Here is a 16757-nt window from a genome sequence, read left to right as displayed (position 1 = left end):
TCAGCGAGAGGCAGGCTTCTTCCCAACCGGGGCCGCAGGCCTGCCCACCCCCCCTCCTCTAGTGGAGCCCCCTCACTTACAGGGTAAGCCTGGCAGGCAGGGCCACCAGAGGGGAGAGGCAGGGGAGACAAACATTACTTTCACCAGGTGGGCCACAGGCAAGGGTGTGGGTGGCTTGGTGTGGCTGGACCCCAAGAAGGAGATGGTGGCACACACAGGGCTCGCCTTGAACAGGGACAGCGTGTTCCCAAGCCGAAGCTGATAGTTGGGGCTGCAGGCCAGGGGCAGAGGGAGGGAGTTATGCCCAGCCCTGGTGGCCGGACTGACCCTCTTCTCCATGGACTGCAAGGCCAGGCTCAGATGAGGGCCTGGCGGGGTGCCAGGGCCATGTGGAGGGGACTTTTCAGCTTTGGAACAAAATGTCTGAGGAATGACAAGGGCCTTCCTTGTCCATCCAGGGCTGGGGGAAGGGGAGCTGTCGCAAAGCCCAGTCTCTGCCTCTGGGAACCTGCACGCTCACACTAAGAGAAATGAGCAACTCGGCCTCAGCAGCATGGGCAGAACGGCAAGACCCCAGTCCAAGGTCCCCGGGAGAAAGGCACGGGTGTTCTGGCGGGGTACGGTCGCTTTGGCCTGTTCATGAAGGTCTGCCTGAAGCGGGAAGTCTGGGGGCCCCACTGCCCACAGGCAGAGGCTGGGACAGCTGCCAGGATGGGAGGAGGAGGAGGATCCCGGGCAGGGGGGGCAGAGACACTCGCAGTTTTCAAGGGCCCATTGACGGTGCTACAGGGAACTGCTTCACTCTTCCCCTCAGTAACGTGGCAGAAAAACAAGATGAACAAGACAGGACTGCCACCAATATCACTGCTATCTAACTCAGCTCTGAACGTTCCAGTCCATGTAATAAAACCCAAAGGAGAAATAACAGAGTGGAGCTATTAGAAAGAATCTAAATTTTCATTATTTTCAAGGATAGTTTCATGTACCCAGGAAATTCAAGAATCAACCAAAAACCAACTAAAATCCTGCAGAGACACTGGCTGGACGTAGGCACCTGGCCCCATATCGACTGCTTTCCTCAATGCCGGAGAAACTCCAAGCCCCAGCCATGGTGACAAAAATATAAAACATGTAAGGGTTAAATTTAAAAACAAACATCCCCGAGACTATAAAGAAATGTACAAAACCTTGTCAAGAGAAAGAAAAGCAAACTTGAGTAACGGGAACAGATGCCTATTCCTGGGTGGGAAGGCTGAATGCAATGATGGAAATTTTTTCGAGAAGGGGAGAGTCACCCCACTACATGTTTACAATGAGTTAAGTGCCAAGGACGGATGAGTGCCAAGACGGTGACTCCTGAGTCACCCAGACGATGGCCTGGGAGAGGACAGACAGCCCAGCCCAGCCCAGCCTGGACACAGGCTCAGGAGAGCTCACTGCAGCATACGGAGGGGTGACGTAACACCCAGGGGTGCTGGGAAAACTGGCTCACTCTGGAGAAATATGAGGGCAGAAAACCATCCCACCCAAATCCCATGGAGCAAAAGTTACATATTTGGAAGGGAAACCATAAAGAACTAAAAATAGCATGTATAAAGAAAATGAATCTCCAGGGGGTAAAGTGAATACTTTTTGCTACATAAAACAAAAAAATCCTCCTGCATGTCATGAACAAGCCCAAAAGGCTAACCAACTAGGAAACGAGGCTTTCCTCCTGGGCCCCACTGTTTTACAGTTCCGTTCGGAGCAGCCTCCTGGAACTGCCTGGCTGGGCTGCTTTGTTCTGTGCCCAGAGATAAGGGCCCTGGCAGGCGTCCTTGCTCTGGAGGCCGGGATGGTGGCTCGAGACCCTGAAGCCTGGCTGCCCGGAGCCAGGTGGGTCGCCCTGGCGTGTCACAAGTGGATGAAACCCACTGTCACCTCAGTCAGGAAACTAGCGTTCCTTCCAGGGCAGCATGGTCCTGTGGGCCCCAGGGCACAGTTCCACCAGGAACCCAGGAAACTGGCCCTGTGCCCCCTGCGAGTGTGTGACAGGAAGGTCTGTACAGAACACTGTGGCGCTGGCCTTGGACTTCCAAACAGTGCTGGCAACTGGACGACCAGATCTCCAGAGCCTCCTGCCTCATCCCCTGCCCCAAGGCTGGCATCTGAGAAATGTCGGGGGTGAGGAAATGTCAGAAGAGGTTTCATTGGCCACCATGCCGAGAGAAAAGCTTCCTTGCCAGCCCAGCTGGTGGGACTAGATTTTCATTGTTAGGGACACAGAGAACGTGTGTCAGGGGCAGCCGGGGGCTCTGCACCACCAAGCCTCACCGAGAGAGGAGGCCTTTGTCTTCGCTTATCAGAAGGCCCCAGGTTCGTCAGTTCTGCTGCCTGGACACCTCTAATCAGCAAAGCTAGTGAACTGTTTCTTAGAAAAACAAAAGCATGCATTGGCAGAAAATAAAATCCCTGCCAGGCCAGAGAGGCTTAATGCTTCCAAAGTATAGAATTTTGGCCAGTTTCCTGGGAATTGGCTGTGTCACAGAAAACCCATGTTTCTGCTCAGATAATCTCTTAGGTGGAAATGAAACAGGGTTGGTGGGGGGAGTACAAACCAGAACTGGGGGGCCAGGCTCTCTCCTCTCCTTGTCCGAGCCTTGGACACCAACACTGCCGAGAAAATTACTTCATTCACAACGCTGCCCCCTACGGAGGGTCCGTTTGCCTCACTTGGCAGATTTGCATCGAACACTACCCTGTGCACAGCACTGTGATCTTAAGATCTGCACAAAAGTGACAAGGATCTTCTAAACTTTGGTTTACATCACCAAAGTGTTTCCAAAAAGCAAAGTATATGTCAATTTTTTTGGTAAATTAAACCCTAACATAGAGGCTCTACTTAAAAAAGAGTGTTGAGATATTCTTTAAAGGCATTGGGGGTGCTTTTATTTGAAAGAAATTAAGAATCAGTAACACCCAATTCCTGCCTTGTAAAATAACGTAGGTTATGAGAAGGCAGAGAAATGCAACCGAATACCGCACAGCCACCGAGAAGGACGAAACTGATCTACTTGGACTCTGGGGAAGGCGTCCACTTTTGGAGAGGTGGCAAGTTTCAGAAGAGAAGGTATACTTTTTCAGACTTTTTGTGTGTAAAGAAACAGCTATACGCCTGTTTATGCACACACACAATATATGTGAAAGGATACAGGGCATCTTGTTCACAGTGGGAACCTGCAAGGGCATGAAATTTGAGGCCGAGAGGGGGTGGTGGAGATAATAAGAGATCACTTTTCAATTCTGTGTATTTCTATACTATTTAAATGTCTGTACCAAGTGTGTTCTGTGTTTGTAGTAAAACAATGAACTAATATAAAAATAAGATGCTGTGGTATGTGGAAGGAAATGGCCTAGCAGTTAAAGGATCTGGGACCTCATCCTCGACTGGCCACTAAATTTTACATGACCTTGAACATGTCCCATTCTCTTGCTGAGCCTCGATTTTTCATCCGTTAGTGAAGCAGATTGGACCAGGCCATACTGAGGTTCTTCCCAGCACAGGGGACTATGATTCTCCAAATAAGGTTTCCTAAATGTGAGGTTGCCCACTGGGGACCAAGCTTGAGCCCTGGAGTCCTGCTTTCCTATAAACTGGAACCAGATTTCCCTCTGCCCTGGGCAGAAACCAGCCAGGGAACGCTCTCCCCCAGCGTTTGGGAGGGAGGGAGGCACCCAGCACTCTGATGAGGACGTGTGTCCAGTATTTACACGAGGCCATTCCATATAAATCACAGCTGAACAGTTCAGGGTGCCTGGGAAAGCTTTCCCGTGTGACATCAGATGCGGATGCGCCTGGCTGAGTGTCGACCCTGCAGGATTCCTTGCATGCTCCCAGCTCTGGCCAAACACTTCCTAGGTCAACACCGTCCCCTTCGTCATACCTCAATGGGCTGCCACTTGCCCAGGACAAACATGTGCAGCATGTTCACATCTGGATCCTTGCGGAAGATGTTGGGCTTGGCATGATGCTGGAAGTGGCGATGGTTCCACCAGTTGGCGGAGGCACCCTGTGGGGGAGAGGGGTTGGGCTGAGCAAAGCCATCCAATGGGGACCTTGGTTTGCCTGTGATGGGACCCGTTCAAGACCAGTTCCTAGCACCTCCAACACTCAGGGGCAGTGCCTGGGGCCCCACAAAAGTCAGAGCACATCCCCACCACTGCTGAGCCCAGAGCGCTGCCACCCCGAATGGAGTCCAGTCGCTGCACCCCTCCAGGCCTCAGTTTCCCCAATCTCAAGACCACGATGGTGGGTGACGATGCTGGTGTGGGACCTCATGGCAAGTGCTTTGGCAGGTGTGGGGAGCAGTCTCTGCCTCTCCCCCAACACCAGGAACGGAGCCTTCCACACCCACTCGTCCACCACACGCCTCTGTGTGCCCGTGTTAGGCAAGGTGAAGGGGTTTCAGGGACAGTAAGTGGTCCCTACCATGTGACCCAGCTAATTTCTCTCCTGGGTGTACACCCAAAGAGAAATGAAAACATGTCCACACAAAAACTTGTATAGGAGTGTCCATAGCAGCATTCTTCAAAATAACCCAAAAGTAGAAACAACCCAAATGTCTGTCAACGGATGGATGGATACATAAAAGATAGCATATCCATGCAATGAAATATTGTTTGGGCACACCATAAAACGGAACGAATTACTGACACATGCTACAACATGGATGGACCTTAAAACATTACGTTAAGTGAAAGAAGCCAGCCACAAAACAGCACATGCTGCACGATTCCATTGATATGCAGCGTCCAGAATAGGGACATCTACAGACAAGGAAAGATGACTGGCTGCCTAGGGCTGGGGCTAGGGTCAGGATGGGGGGACAAGGGGGTCGGGCTGTCATGGCTAAGAGATGTGGGGTTTCTTTTGGGGGTGATGAAGATGCTCTAAAATTGATTGTCAAGATAGTTGCATAAATCCCTGCATTTGCACAAAGTCATTGATTTGTATACTTGAAGTGGGCAAATTGTATGTGAATTATATCTCAATAAACCTTTTCTGAAAAATAAAAATGAAGATCGCAAGTGGTCCCTGTCCTTGGAGAGCTCAGACATGCTGCTATGTTGAGAGTTGAACACTGAGATTCCTGTCACACCTGAAGGCTATCAAGAGGGCTTGATAGACAATTGCTAACATGAACCAGGAAGAGCTTCCCTGGTTCTAAGAAATAAAATTATGATTCCACGAAACAAAAAGCATAACATGGTGTTTATTTTGAGGCCACAGATTTCTGCCTCATCAGCTCAAGCTCTAGACATTCTGCGTTCACGGCCCTCAGCGATGTTGCCTGGCGGTGCATGGAAGAAAACAGACTTTTCTGACTCTGAAGCATCAGGACTGTGCCGGTGAACTCTGGCCAGGTCAATGCTTTGGCCATCTACAAAGGCCTATTTGCTAAACAAACATTTTACTTGGAAGATGCTTTTGGCACAAACACGGTCTCTGTACACTAAGCCATGGGTGGGAACAGCAACAGACAGATGTGGCCTTTGCAGTGACCTCAGGCCCCTGGAAACAGGAAGCCTTCTAAACCCATCAGAGCAAAAAAAAAAAAAAAAAAATTCAGAGAGTAAGAGCTTAGAGGCTTGAGGAATCAGACGACACATTGGCATTTGTAGCCAAAAGGCACAAAAATCCTGGGAAGAACCAAATGGAAAAGTCGCTAGTACAAAGAAACTGAGGGATGAGGCATGTCACAAGTAAGCATGATGTTTGGAGTATACCTGCCAAGAGATGTTTTTCGAATGAATAAATGCAGGAAAGAAAGACAGGCTGTGAGCGAAGTCAGCGAGACGTGGCAGTCCCAGCCCTCCCTGGACACGGGATGAGATGTAATGAAACATTTTTTGTCCCTGCTACTCCTCTGCTATGATTCTCTTCCATACTTTGCTAGGCAAAGCCCTCCTTATCCTCCAGAAACCCCTCCTCCTGGGCACCATAAAGCCCTCCCTGCTCAGCAACAATGCCTAGCCCCTGGCGTCCCAACACGTATAGAGGGGTGTGTGTTTTTCCATTTGCCTTGGTCCAGCCCTGACCTTTATTTAAAATTTTGATATTTTGTTCATTGAGAACTTTTTTGCATTAATTTTGATTTTTAGAAACGTATTGCAATTATATAGATTTATGTCAAAAAATATAAAAAACGAACAAAAAATATTACATGAAAGCACTATTTATCTTGACTACTGAGTTTGTGTGGTGCCCCTTATATTGGGCACCCTGGGTGAGGGCCTCACTGGCCCCACCCTCACCCTAGCCCTGGTGGCCTGAAATGAGCTGCAGAGAGGCTGGCGGGCGCGTCTCTATGGCACTGGCCCCGAAGTTTGCATTTTACCCCAAGTGTAATGCTCAACAATGAAAGGGTTTTAAGCTCAGAATTGTTTGTCAAAGGCCACCCCCTGGAAGAAATGTCCACCGGATGTGACATGGGCTTAAGGCAAAGGGAAGGTCAGGGTGTGGAGAACTCACACGAAATCCCACAGCAGTGACAGCAGTGACTGCAGTGCAGGTGGACAGTAAGAAGTGGGTCCCAGCCCCCCAAAGCCCTGGGCAACCTGCTCACTGGCCTCACCCACTTGTGCTAGAACATTCGAGTTGGCAAGGCCCCTGAGGACCTCCCTGCTGCCAGCCCCTTCTCTCCCAGCAAGGGGACCAGAGGCACAGATGAGTCTAAAAGGCTTGCCGACTTTGGCTGTGTGCCCACCCAGTGCCAGAGCTGGATTTCGGGCAAGCTGTGACCTCCTCACTCTAGGGCACCCCTGAGTCACCGCATGGCCATGCCACTGGCCTGGTTCTGCAACCCAGCACCAAGGACACAGCCAGGGGGGCTGGTGAGCCATGTGTGGAGCCCACGTGCCCAAGCCCGAGGACCCCGTTTGCCGTCATCCTCATTTTTCACAGAGGCCACTCCTTTGTCCTGCCTCATCTTCCATCGGACACAAAGCTGTGCTCTAGGGCTCTTCAAGGACCAGGGGTCGTCGGGCAGGAAAGGCCTCCCGGCCCCTGCCCAGAGTCTGGAAACGGGACACAGCTCATCTTTGTTAAGCGTGTGGGTGAGGAGGTCGAGGAGGGCTTTATCCGAAAGAAAAGGGTATAAAATGAAACAAAGCACTCTACTATGTGCACCCTCTCCCTTCACCCCTGAGATGCTGGAAAGAGACCAGGTTCTCAGGCCACTTCAGGCTCAGGGCCAGGCCAACCGCTTGCTGGGGAGCTGGTGACCAGCTCAGTGGTGATTGCCCCCCATCCTGAACTGCACCCTGCAAGCCAAGGGCCCAGCGTGGCCGCACAACCCGGGGTGGGGAGGGTGAAGTCCTTAGTCCCCAGAGTTTCTTGGGAACCAGCTAGATCCCGCTGGGGTAGGCTGGGGTGGGGATGGTGTGATTCCGAGAGAAAACTGGCAAGGACTTATTTTCAAAACCGAGGAGATGACGCCTCTCAGGTCGGCCCCAAACCACTGGCAACTCAAGGTCAGATTTTCACCAACTTGCTGAGCATCTGTGGGTCTGCCTCACCAGCTACAGGGGGGAGGGGAGGACCGCCTGACCACGTGCGTTTTAAACTTTTGTCCTTTGGCTCAGCCGACCATCACGTAGTCTGATGTCCCTTATCAAAGGCCTTGTATGATGACATCTACCTTCCATACCCCACATATTTCCAAAAAGTATTTGAGATGGCTGAAGACAAAGGACTCATATATAACAGAACAGTTAAAATAAGGCTAAAAGCATAAATGACACATGAGGAAGGGGGAACGAGTATACCAAAAACGCAGACGTTTCAAATGTTATTTTGTACTTCCTGGAAAAAAGGGACCAGAGGGAAAAAAGGAGGGACACACTGTATCGACAAGCTCACGCCCCAGTGAAAGGAGGCGCAGTTCATCCCGATACTGCGGCTTTACTGGCCCGGACTAAAAGGAATTTGTTAGGTAAGTCCTTAGCTAAAGAGCTCCAAACAATATAATCAACTGAGCCAACAGATTGAAAAGGGCATGTGCCTGTCTTTGTAATTAGACATTGTGGTTTTGTGGGTCTGACCTGGTGTGGAGACGGGGCCCAGGAAGTCCGAGGAACGGAGGATCAGCGTGTCCTGCAGCATAGCCAATGCCACTAGAAGGCACAGCTCATGGGCAGACCTGCCTTGTCACCCTAGAGCCTTGGAGCACTGAGCAGAAAGGAGTCCCGGCCTCAGAGTGAAGTGTGATAGCAATGAGCCAACCGCCAACCGACGGGACGGACACCCAGGGCTGCTGAATTTACCTTTAAGTGGCCAATGACGAACTTGTGGACAATGTGGTTCCATATGGACTTCTTGTAGACAGAAAGGTGGCCATAATCGTGTTGCAGCCATCCAGCTTGGGCCTGGGGAGAAAGGGTCACACATGCCATCACAGCATCAGGAGACAGGCACCAGGCCTCGGTGAACTGGGGCAGGTGGGGGTGTGGAGCCTCAGGTGACAGGTGAGGGTTTGATGCCTCACCTGAGAGATAACAAGGACAAAGGCCGTGACGAGGGTAGGAATCCAGCCATTGCCAAAGTAAAAGATGGTGAACCACGCGATGCTCTCCATGGCGATGATGTGGGCCAGGAGGAGGAGGAAGAACAGGTGGTTGGGCTTGAACAGGTTCATGTCCTCGGCAATTTTCCTCAGGGCCCGGAAGTCCTCGGTGATCTGAGACTGTTGAGTAAGAGCACCGGGAAGAAGATTGGCCACACAGCCACGCTGGAGGGGACAGACAGCTTGGGCCGGCCTCTCAACACCATTGCACACCCGGCAGAAGCTATGGCAAGAGGGGACCAGCCCACAAGCCTCGAGCCTCCAGGAGCCCGGCCACCACACAGGACAACGATGGCCGTTACCACTGCCTGGCACAGCCCTGGGGCCTGTGCATTTGTCCACAGCTAGTTAAGTGGCAGAGAAAGGATTCAACTCAAAAGCTTGCATTTTATACACCCACGTTCGTAGCAGCATTATGCACAATAAGCAAAAGGTGGAAACAGCCCTATTGTCTCTTGACGGAAGGATGAACAAAATGTGGTCCACACATACAACAGAATAGTATACAGCCTAGAAAAGGAAGGAAATTCTGACACATGCTACAACATGGATGAACCCTGAGGATATTATGGTAAATAAAATAAGCCAGACATAAAAGGATAAATACTGTGTGATTCCACTTACATGAGTCTCTAGAGTACTCAAACTCACAGGGACAGGAAGTAAAGTGGTGGTTGTCAGAGTTCATTTACTGGGGACAGTTTCAGTTCGGGAGGATGAAATCTCTCAGGAGATGGGTGGCCGTGATGGTTGCCCATGTGTGAATGTACTTAATGCCACTGAACGGTACACATAAATATGATTAAAATGGTAAATTTTATGTTATGTATATGTATATTTTACCACACCTTGCATTTTCTACCACCCGACACTGTGCCACTTGTTCTGGGCACTCTGTTGGGTCTTGAGCAGGTTGGGCCGGTGGTGACACCAACTAGTGCAGGTCGGAGTCCCTGCCCCGGGGAGCTGGGCAAGGCAGGAGGGGCGGGGTGAGGCCAGGCACGTGGCGCCAGGGAGGCAGGGGCGGAGTGAAGGGAGCACGATGGCTCTGGGAACAGATGGCATCGCTGGGAGAAAGGAGGACGCCAGAACAGGAGCGGACTCGGGGCCAGGCAGGTGGGGGAGGAAAGTGGACATAGGAGGTTGCAGGTACCCCCGGGACATGACCAAGGTGCTTTGAGGGTTTGGCAGCCTGTGGGTGGAGGAAGCCGGATTTGGGAGCCCAGGTGCCACGTGGTGCAGACTCTCAAGAGCAGGAAGAGGGGCCTGGATGGGAGTGGGGGGGAACAAGGCTGGGGGAGGGGGTGGAGGGCGCAGCGGGAGGAAGGGCTGAGAGCCTCGTGAGACAGAGGCAGGAGATGAGCGTGGGTCAGCGTGGGCAGGGGGAAGGCAAGGAGGGACAGGCGAGAAGAGGGGCAGAGGCACAAAGGGGAATGGGGACTGGCCACTGGAGGACACTCGGGGTGGCCTGCATCTCGCTGGGAAGGCCAGATGCAGTGGCAGAGTCCAGCCTGGAAAGACCCTGCACCCAGCGTGGCTCCGCCGGGGCTCCAGCCAAGGCCGGCGGCAAGAGCGGGAAGGACTCACCAGGGAAGGGGTCTGGTTTCCCCAGGGAATGTCTCATCCTGGGCAGCAGAGAGGTGGCAAGCTCGGGGGCCCAGGAGCAGAGTGAGGGAATGGACCCAGCCTCCTCGCTGGCATGTAGGCCCCACATGGGCTCCAGGGCCCTGCCTGCCAGTGACAGGGAAGCGGGACTTCCACAGTGCCAGCCTCAGCCCTCGGTGGGCCTGGTACAGACCTGCACACTCTGCCCAGAGTGAGACTGGGCCAGATGGGCCTCAGGAAGGAACAGGGCTGAGGACCAGGAGAACCAAGATTCTGAGGAAGGTCAAGGTGGGCAGGGTCAGGCACGGATGGAGGGGAGAGTGGAGGAGACCAGCGAGGGGGAGTATTCGAGACCCCCTGAAGCATGCTGTACACTGCTCTGTCGCTTACAGGGGGTCTGGCACATGCACTACTTCATTGCTCAACAAAACAGCCCCAGGAGGCCTCTGGTGCTGTTATTTTTCCATATTTCTATCCTTGAAGCCCAGCACCCAGGAAGGAGTCTGGCTCATAGCAAAGATGAAGAAACGATGACATCATGGTCATTCCTTCTCAGAGAGGTGCTCCCAGACCACACAGCCTGAAGCAGCCACACTTGTCATTATCTGATTAGTGTTTCTGCACTGTCTTTCTCCTAGATTGTCATGCGCAGGACCAACATCTGGCACCTTTCTGGAAAGAAGGGAAGGAGGAAGAAAAGGAATCCAGCCAGGAGAAAGGGGATGTCACTAGCTGCCCCCAAGCCCCAGCTCCCAGCAGAGGCTCTGAGGTCCTCCCTGACCACAGGGGATTAGCAGTGGCTCCTGCTGGACAAAGGCACCTCTGCCCCAGCCCTGGCCACTGTGGTCCTGGGGCAAGGGGACCCTCTCGCCCACCCCCACCCAGGTTGCAGGCTCTACTCACGTTCTTGCCGCGGTCCTGGCTGGGCTCCTCCGGGGCCAGCTCACCAATCAGCAGGGGCTTCAAGAACTTGCGCACAAAATCAAGGTCAGGGTGGAAAGCATAGAAGGCATCCTGGGGAACAGAGGGGAAGGTGGTGAGGCTGAGACTGGCCCTCTGTGCTCCTCGGGCCTCAGAAAGGCCCAGCAGCAGCTCCGTGTCTACACTGGGACACCAAACGGAACCTCGCATGATCCAGCCCCCACTGCTGTCTCCAGCCTCAGCCCCAGGATAGAGCCCTCAGTGCCCGACTCCAGTGGCAGGAGCTACCCTGGCATCTGTGCATACACAAGGCACGCTGAGCCCGCCAAGGATTTGTGGATAGATTTGCAGGCTGCTTTTGGGCAAGTCAGGAAAAGGTGCCCCTTCAGGGAGGTGCACTGGGTGTGCACAGGGCTCAGGGGGGACTTGAGCCTCAGCTGCACCAGAGCTGGGTGCCTTGTGCAGTGCACAAACTGCACCACCTACCACCTCTCGCCAGTTCCTCACCCACATATCCACGGTTATCAGTGAAAAGAACAAGACTGAATACTATGTTGGAAATGTGCTTGGGAGAGCATGTAAACAAAAAATAAATGCAAAATTAAAATGCAGAATTATGTAAAGAGCATTCCTGAAAAAAGCCCAGGAGGGTCTAAACTATCATTATATATGTGTTCAGGTGGCGGGATTGTGCCTGGCTTTGTTGTCATTGCTCTCCAAACTCTCTCCCCCACTGCTATCATGTCATACATTTTAATCTTTTTGTCCCCAATTATGAAGTAAACACGTGCTTAGTTTTGGCAAAGTTAGAAAAGGTACAGAGGAATAAGAGGAAAACAAATGTCACCCAGAAAGTGGCACCATTGCTAACAGTTTAGCATTTCTCCTCCCAGTCGTCTTCTCTCTGTACTACGTACGTTACACACACTGTCCTGTGCAGCGTACAGCGTCTCTGCTAGAGCTGAGCTGGCACCAGCAGCCCTGAGCGGGGGCACAGGCATGTCCCAGCGGCCAACAGTGTTCACCCTGCAAAGAGCCAAGCTTGGTGGCATTGCTAGGATTGGGGAACATGTCACATCGCACCATGAGAAACAAGCCGAAAAATGAATGTAATGGGGAAAAAATATGGGCTTGTGGGAGGATGGTCTAGATTAAAAGAGACTCAAAAGATACAAAAACTGCCGTGCTTTCACTTGAAAGGCTCCCACGTGAGGGAAAAAAGACAAATTACACAAGACTTTTTTTGGGGGGAATGAGAAAATATGAACATGGACTGGATATTCGATCATATCTTTGAATTACTATTAATTTTCTTAAATGTGACAAAGGTATTGTGATTATGTTAGAGCGTGACACTAAAGCATCTCCTCCTTATTCTTCGGAGACAATGCTGAAGAATTTAGGGATATAATAATACAACTTATTATATTATATGAGAATTTAGGTCACATAATACAACTTATTTTCAAAAGAAAATCGCATACGTATAAAGAGGAAGAAAGCAAATGTGGCAAAATGTTAAGATTAGTGCATCTTGGTTGAGGATACACAGGTGTTCACTTATTTTTTTTTTTTTTAAACAGGCAAAGGAAGAACCACTTATTCTCTTAACATTTCTGTACGTTTGGAAAATTTCAAAATTAAAGAAAATGAGGGGGAGAGGAAAGTGCCAACAAAGCATCAAAATCTCTTTGTCCGCACACCCGAGGATCTCCCAGAGGTATCTGCCAGTCTCCTAGCAAGTCCTTACTGCATCCCTGGCATCGTCGCTTCGCCTGGTCTTTGTTCTATTTGTGTCTAGAACAGACATACAAGCCAGCATTTAGTGCAGGAGAAAACTGGGCGTACGGTTTTTTAAAAAGTGTCTGTGCCCCCTAGCTGAGCAGAAAGGGATGGTGTTAGAGGATCAGATCAAACATATCTTCAGAGGAAAGACACGCCGTCCTGCGGCCCTGGGCAGGCAGTGGGGACCTGGGCTCCAGTGCTGAGCAGCTCCTCACAGCCTGCAGGGCCCCTGGAACAGTTTCTCTTTTCTCTGAAAAGGCACTGGTCCCCACCCCAGCCTCAGTCACCTCTGCAAAATGGCCCTGGGAAAGGCCCAGCAGGAACTGCCAAGTTCAGGGCCCAGGGCTGGGCCTGCAAAGCCCCTTCATTGGTCCTCCTCGAATCAGACCACGGCTCTTGGGGAATGAACAGGAAGTCTTTGGGAAGGCGGTTTCCTGAGGCACAGCTGCGCGGGCTGATTACTAAATGGTTCCTCCCCGTGTTTCATCGAAAGAGAATTCAGCAGCTTGCAAGTGCCTTCACCTCGGCTCCTACTGCCACCCCCACCCACTGGGCAGGGGAACCTGGGGGAGCAGACAGACATCAGAGCCCTGCCTTGACCTTGGCTGCTGCATGGCCATTTCAGGGGGCTTTCGGGCAGCTCCCCTCCCAGAGGCCGGGGAGGGGAAAGGCCACGCGCCAGGAGCGCTGTTCACATCACCTCCCCGAAGCCCCAAAGCCCTACTTTACAGACAGACTCTGGAGCGCAGGACGTGAAGTCCTGGGGTCCAAGTGGCAGAGACAGGATCAAATTCAGGTCCACCTGCCTCCAGGGACCCCTCTTTCCCACACCTCCTGCCATTTTAGGAGACCGAGCGCCGTTGGATTGGCTCATCGTCCTCAGTCGATCTGGCACCTTTCCCAGCAGGCCTGGCGCGAAGGGTCCCGAACGCACCAAGCTCCTTCCTGCACCAGGGCCGGCTCCATCTGGGACAGTCTCAACGTCACCTCCCAGAGCCTTTTCCCAGCCACCCGGCTGAAGCAGCCCTCTCCAACCCTAGGCTTTCTCTGGGACGTTGCCGTTTCATCCTCTTTACAAGAGAAGGACCACGCCTGTCTCGTTTGCTGCGATAAGCCCAGTGCCTGCAGCGGGGCCCAACATGAGGGCTCACGGGGTGATGAATGAAGCCAGGACCCCATGGCTCTGCACACTCTGATCCCAGCAGACGTTTCCACGCTGCAGTCACGTTCAGGCGCTTGTCCTCTTCCACTGTTTCACGCAACTTGGCTTGTGCCTCTGACACACCAGAATCCTCCGCCTTCTCCGGCACTCACACGTTAGCGGCCGCTGTGGTTGCCATCTGCTGCGATTATGTAGGCTGGCCACAGAGCCACATTAGAGCCACTACTCTTTACCAAACCTGGTGAGGCAAGTCCTGTCTTAGAGACGAGAAAAGAGGTGTAGGTTGGTGAAGCCACTTGCCCAGGGTCACACTGCAGGAATTAGCTGAGCAGAGTTTGAGTCAGGTGTGTCTACCTGGAATATTTCTCACTGTTAACAAAAGGCTTCAATCAAAATGAGCTTCCTTTTCACTGAGAGTTGTTTTTTTGTGTCTCTCCCTTCAAATTGCCATCAATGTGTCTCACACGCGTGCAGCTGTTTGATCACAGGAACGTCTGGCTGGTGCAAGGTAGGCCGTGGTGTGAATCAAGACGAGGCCAACCCAAACGTTGATTTTGGAACAAGAATTGGAACCAGGCTCTATCCTTGTCTGACAGGGAGAGAAGCCAAAGACTTTCCAGGAAGAGGGCCAGGGACACAGGGAAGAGGAAGGAGCAGCAAGCAGGTGGGCAGGACAGGCAGGGCAGGTGTGCGTGTTGGGGGCGGGAAGGTTAGAACACTCAGGTTCCTAAGTGTACCTTGCACTCTCCGGTCCTGCCATCGCCCAGCCCTGACGCCAGCCAACTTCTCCCTGGGGACATGCTCCTGCTCTGCCCCCCCTCAGGTGGAACTCACAGCTCCTCCCCACACTAAGCGCCCGCTGTCGTGACTTGTTTCTGGCTGTGCCCACCTCCTCTGCAGAGCAAGGCTGGTATCTAATCAAGTATTACACCTCATGGCACTTGGCCCAGGCCTTGGGAAGTGCAGAAGGAGCAGACTCAGGGCAGACAGTGCTGCAGACAGCAGCCCTGGGGACCGAGACGCTGTGGAACAAGTGATCCAAGAGGAAGGAGAAGCAGAGGAGGGAACCTCATGTTCTTGGGTGGAGGTTAAGAGCCAGCCAGGGATGCTGACTTCCTTCCTGCAGCAGGAAGATGCAGGGAGCCCCTGTGCTATGTCCCCTCCAAGGAACAATGCAATGGAGGCTGGTGGGGGCCAGAGCCCCGTGGCGAGAGCGTCCCCACTAACACAGGTCACATATACTCCCTGGGGGTGGAAGGTCAAGGCTGTACAGGAGAGAGGCCCCTACAAGGGCAACCTGGACATGAAGGAATTGTTGCCACCTTCATCTCAGAACTGCTTCCCGGGTGTGCTGGGGCTGGATATGGAGCCCCCACTGAGGCTGCAGCCAGAGGGAAGCGGAGAGCTCCCACCCAGACCTCAGCTGGGGGGATGGAGCTGCCCTCCAGGCCTAGGAATTCATGAAGCTGGGACTCAAACCCAGGACCTCTACTAGTAAATACCATGGCCCTCCTGCCCTGTGTGGAGGAGGACAGTGTCACTTACAATCTGATGCTCTTTCACAATGGCAGCATAGAAGCAGGTTGAAAGATGGAACAAATCTCTAGCTTCTTCTCGCCTGCCCCTGATTCTAAGAAGTGACCGATGTAGACGGGGCAGGAAAAGTTGCTGAGACAAGGGGAGGAGGGCTGGTGTCTAGAGGTAGAGGGTCCAGACTCAAGCCCCAGCGAGAGAGAGAGAGAGAGAGAGAGAGAGAGAGAAGAGAATCAAAACCAGTAGATACAGGTCACTATCTGTGATTTAGTCATCTTTGTGCCTGGGGCCCAGCTCAGAGCCAAGGAGACACTCAGGGAATGACTGATGAATCATTGCTGAAGATGAAGATGAACAGTCCCAAGTGGGGACAACTCCACAGGGTGGGACTGCCATGAAAAGAACAGACACTCGGGGCACAGGCAAGGGCTCCTTTTGCCCACAGCAAGGCAGGGACAGGAGAAGCAGCAGAGGACCAAAAGGAAGAGATCAGAGGAGCAGAAACAGGAAGGGAGGGAGGGAGGGGAGGAGGGGAGCTGGGAGGACATGGTGGCAGCAGAACCTGAGTTGACTTCCGAGTGCTGCCACTTGAGCGGTGAGGTTCCTATACCTTGGAGCAATGAGAGAATAACCTACAGGGCTGATCTGAGGGGGAAATGAGACAGTATGTACAAACTTGCTATGTGAGCTGCAAAAGTTAAGCAACTTTTATTACTATAGGCAAGGCCAAGGTTTACCTTCTGCAGAAGGACTAAATGACAGTCGCCCCATCCTTTTGGGGAAGAGGTAGGTCCTGACTACTTAGGTCTTTTCTTCTTCAGAAATAGGAAAATGCCCTATTGAAATCCCCAACTGTCCCAAGAATGGCTTCCTTGACTTCCGGCCTCTTTTCCCAGCCTCCTGTTGGGATATAACTGCACTGTGATTAGCTCAGAACATCGCATGACAATGTTCCAAGGGATCCAACCTCTATCTGCTGGTCAGTCCTTCCCTAAACTTTCTGTCTATAAACTGCCATTCCCCAGGCTCTGAAGAAGTCTACACCCCAAGGAGCAAAGCCACTTGATCAGCAGCCTATACCCTCCCGCTGCTCAAGGCCTTCTTCCAACCAGGTCCCACACAGTTTAAAGCAAAAATGCCAAAGAGAA

At 52.3% G+C, this 16757-nt stretch overlaps 1 protein-coding gene across 1 annotated transcript in view; it reads right to left on the bottom strand.

The window, feature by feature from the left end:
• Positions 1-16757, bottom strand: part of FADS2 (fatty acid desaturase 2) — a 30518-nt gene that overhangs the window by 10442 nt on the left and 3319 nt on the right. The window contains exons 2-5 of the mRNA XM_045555839.1: positions 11112-11222; positions 8526-8723; positions 8305-8406; positions 3924-4049 (exon numbers count right to left, since the gene is read on the bottom strand). Coding sequence (XP_045411795.1) covers positions 3924-4049; positions 8305-8406; positions 8526-8723; positions 11112-11222 — 537 coding nt within the window. The remainder of the gene's footprint in view (positions 1-3923; positions 4050-8304; positions 8407-8525; positions 8724-11111; positions 11223-16757) is intronic.

The sequence above is a fragment of the Lemur catta genome, chromosome 7, assembly GCF_020740605.2.
Source record: "Lemur catta isolate mLemCat1 chromosome 7, mLemCat1.pri, whole genome shotgun sequence".
In the NCBI taxonomy this organism is placed as follows: Eukaryota; Metazoa; Chordata; class Mammalia; order Primates; family Lemuridae; genus Lemur; species Lemur catta.
This window is presented reverse-complemented; position numbering and strand designations above follow the sequence as displayed.